We start from the raw sequence: 4,266 nt of genomic DNA on the forward strand, positions 1-4,266 counted from the left end.
CTGGGGATTCGAACCCGCCACCTTAGGTGTACGTGGCTGGCGCCTTAGCCGGTTGAGCTATAGGCGCCGAGCCAAGGGATCACTTCTGTGGTTTATCTTACAAGGGTACAAGTGAATCTTTCTAAAAGTAGAACATGAACGTTTTAACACAATAACTAGGAAAATGACATGAAGGCTATGTCAACCAGTTTGATGAAAATATTTCAAATTGTATATGAAAACACCACACTGTACCCCAGAATTGCATTAATGTACATAGTTACCATTCAATTTAAAAAAAAATAATAAAATAAAATTCAACACATTGACTTAAGACAAACACCAAAAAACCCCCAATATTACATACCTTCAAGATGTAAAGAAAGGTATAACTAGCTTGATAACTAGAACATAGTAGACATTAAAAATAAACAGTAATCAGTACTATTAATACTATAAAGTATCTAGTTTATGTACACTAAAATTAAAATGGTGAAAAAGTTAGAGAGTAAGTCTTTTCTCTCTGAATACCGTTAAGGAGACAGGTCAGATTCGTCCCTTCACCTTCCCAGTCTCCTTTTCTACATTTAGTTCATATTAGGAACAATGAGGTAAGCTTTGTTTGCTTAACTTATTGGCAATATACACATCTGAGGTTAAAATTCTAAATTCGAACTAACTTTTAATGTTGTATCATTGCCTCCGACATCTTCAAATTTCACACTGGAGATCTGGAACTCTAGCCCTCTGGCTTTGGCTGGTAAACAAAGAAGAGGGTGAAGATTAGTGATTCAGAAGTAACTTTTAGTTTAATCTTTAAGTAAACAAAGAAGATTCATCAGATTTAGAAATGTTTTCTAGTAATTCTAGTAGTTTTCTGCACATGGTAGGTCCCTCAGGAAAAATAGCCTGGAATTGGCTCGGCACCTGTAGCTCAGTGGTTACGGTGACAGCCACATACACCGAGGCTGGTGGGTTTGAACCCGGCCAGGGACTGCTAAACAACAACATCAGCTGCAATAATAAAACAGCTGGGCACTGTGGCGGGCGCCTGTAGTCCCAGCTACTTGGGAGGCTAAGGCAAGAAAATCACTTAAGCTCAGTAGTTGGAGGTTGCTGTGAGCTGTGATGCCATGACACTCTACTGAGGGCAACATAGTGAGACTCTGTCTCATTAAAAAAAAAAAAAAAAAAAAAAAACCCTAGACCGGAGTGATGCCTCTTTCACAGCAAACATGACCATCACCACCAGTAATACCTGCATCTCACCTTTCTTTTGCAGGAGAGCTTCAATTTCTCCATCTACTTCCTGAAGATCTTCTTTCTTCCTTTTGCTTCCTTTGCTTCTTAACCTGCCTTTCCTTTTTTTATCACTCTCCAAAAGAGAAGAATCTTTTAAATTCTGGAAAGAAAATAAATTTAAATATGCCATGCTTACAATTATAATGCCAATAACTGGTTTTAAAAGGTAGACATTTTTAAAAAAATCCATTCCTGCCCTTGCATTTTCACCTCTGTTAAATATTTCCAATCTCTTTGGTAAAGGATGTTGTCTACTGGAAATGTCCTTTCTCTTTATTGCTATAAAGCTCAGTCAAAATCCTAACATTTAAAAATACCATTCCAGGCTCGGCGCCTATAGCTCAATCGGCTAAGGCGCCAGCCACGTACACCTAAGGTGGCGGGTTCGAATCCCCAGCCCGGACCCGCCAAACAACAATGATGGCTGCAACCAAAAAATAGCCGGGCGTTGTGGCGGGCGCCTGTGGTCCCAGCTACTTGGGAGGCGGAGGCAGGAGACTCGCTTGAGCCCAGGAGTTGGAGGTTGCTGTGAGCTGTAATGCCATGGCACTCTACCCAGGGGGACAGCTTGAGGCTCTGTCTCAAAAAAAAAAAAAAATACCATTCCAAACTCTTTCAGTTAGATTCAATTTCCTCCTCACACTACCAGAAAACTGCATTTGCAATGTCATTATAGGCTACCATAATTTGCCTTGTATTTGAGGCAAGTGATTTATGTCACTCAATAATTCAGCCAGCACAGGGACATGTGCCTGTGGTCCCAGCTACTGGGGAGGCTGAGGCAGGAGGATCTCCTGAGCCCAGGAGTCCAAGCTCTAGTGAGCTATGATTGTGTCTATAAACAGTCACTCTTTTCTAGCCTGGGCAACATAGTGAGATCTCATCTCTTAAAAAAAATAATAATAAAATATAATTCAACGTAAGAGTCAAGTTCTTGACAGTCATAATAATGTTCTCTACAGATAGGTTATTAAAGCAAAGAGATTTGGAAAGGGTCCATCAATAACTCAAAAGTGGAAAGCTTCTGCCAAATCAAAGGGCTTGGTTCTTAGAAACCACTAAAGCATCACTGTCTAAGTATGTGTATGTGTCAGCCACATATGTAGAGGCAATATAAAAAAATTATTAATGGGATGTTTTATACTTTTTTTTGCAGTATGTCTTCAACATCTAATATATAATTTAATTTTATAGCACATCTCAATTTGGACCTAAATTTTAATGAAAACACTTGACTTGTGTTTACTTTATAAAATTTATAGCTGAAAAAGCACATTCCTAGCTCTAAGAGGATATAGAAAAGGAGATTAAAGGAGCAAGGCAGCCAAATCATAAGGGACTTTATTGACAATTACAAGATCTTTGGATTTGAGACAAAATGAAGCCATTGGAGGCTTATTAAATAGAAGAATAAAAGTGACCTGGCTTAATCTGTTAAAAAGAAATCTCTAGGGGAGAAAAAGAATACACTAGGGGAACAAGAATGGACATAGAGTCCTGATGGAAGACTATTTCAACAGGTAAAACAAGAAAGTAGAGGCTTAGACTAGAATAAAAACAAAGGCAGTCATGCAAAGTGATAAAATTCCATGTGTATTGGCTCGGTGCCTGTGGCTCAAGCGGCTAAGGTGCCAGCCACATACACCTAAGGTGGCGGGTTCGAATCCCCAGCCCGGGCCCGCCAAACAACAATGATGGCTGCAACCAAAAAATGGCCAGGCGTTGTGGCGGGCGCCTGTAGTCCCAGCTACTTGGGAGGCTGAGGCAGGAGACTCGCTTGAGCCCAGGAGTTGGAGGTTGCTGTGAGCGTGATGCCATGGCACTCGACCCAGGGGGACAGCTTGAGGCTCCATCTCAAAAAAAAAAAAAAAAAAAAATTCCATGTGTATTACCAAACTCCTACGTTTTTTATAGAACACATATATCCCCTTGACATTATTATGGTGAAAAGGCTGTAATGTATTTCAACTATGTGTAGCTAAAATTTCACCACAAAAGTACCTGTATCTCAGTTATTGGCTTGTTATGATTACTTTTCTCATGTGATAGGTCCAAGAAAAAACTATCTTTCTTTCCATCTGGGGTTTTGTCAATAAACCATCCTCTCTCAGAATCTCCGGCAGGCGTCTTCAAAGAAATGGAGCTTGTTTTGGAAGTTATCCGTGGTGTGGAAGCAGTGGGTTCTCTTTGCTCCATCTCAGAAGTAGTTGAAACACAATCAGGATTTCCTTTCCGATATAAACAGAGCAGGGAACTGTTCATGTGATTTGCTGACTGGCAGAAACACGAAACATGACTTTAGCATAAATTATTCAGTAAGTACAAATGAGAAGTTCCATTACCTACACTAATACATTTTCTTCTTCTTCTTTTTTTTCTTTTGAGACAGAGTCTCACTATGTCACCCTTGGTAGAGTGCCATAGTATCATAGCTCACAGCAACCTCAAACTCTTGGGCTTCAGTGATACTCTTGCTTCAGCCTCCCAAGTAACTGGGCCTACAGGCGCCCACCGTAACAATGCTCAGCTATTTTTTTGTTGCAGTTATCACTGTTACTTTAGCAGTCCTGGGCCAGGTTCGAACCCACCAGCCTCAGTGTATGTGGCTAGCGTCCTACCCACTGAGCTACAGGTGCCGCCTACACTAATACATTTTCCAAATTTTGCTTTCAATAACTTCTCTCACAATATTTACACTCAGCATATATAGGTGGCCACAATAAGATGATTCATAAACAAGCATTTACTATTCAAAAGGATGTACCTTCAACAGCACTTAAAGTTGATAAAGAACCAATTCATAAACCAGGCACAGTGGCTCACACTTGTGATCTTAGCACTCTGAGAGGCTGAGGCAAGAGTATCATTTGAGCTAAAAGAGTTTGAGACCAGCTCAGCGCCTGTGGCTCAAGCGGCTAAGGCACCAGCCACATACACCTAAGGTGGTGGGTTCGAATCCCCAGCCCGGGCCCGCCAAACAACAAT

At 40.7% G+C, this 4,266-nt stretch overlaps 1 protein-coding gene across 1 annotated transcript in view; it reads right to left on the reverse strand.

Moving 5' to 3' along the window:
• The window catches only part of NVL (nuclear VCP-like), an 89,772-nt gene that overhangs the window by 80,190 nt on the left and 5,316 nt on the right, over window positions 1-4,266 (reverse strand). Inside the window, exons 4-6 of the mRNA XM_023513920.1 lie at window positions 3,283-3,555; window positions 1,249-1,381; window positions 660-736 (exon numbers count right to left, since the gene is read on the reverse strand). Of these exons, the coding sequence (XP_023369688.1) occupies window positions 660-736; window positions 1,249-1,381; window positions 3,283-3,555 (483 nt within the window). The remainder of the gene's footprint in view (window positions 1-659; window positions 737-1,248; window positions 1,382-3,282; window positions 3,556-4,266) is intronic.

This window comes from Otolemur garnettii, unplaced genomic scaffold (genome assembly GCF_000181295.1).
Source record: "Otolemur garnettii isolate 467f Iridium unplaced genomic scaffold, OtoGar3 scaffold00045, whole genome shotgun sequence".
Classification (NCBI taxonomy): Eukaryota; Metazoa; Chordata; class Mammalia; order Primates; family Galagidae; genus Otolemur; species Otolemur garnettii.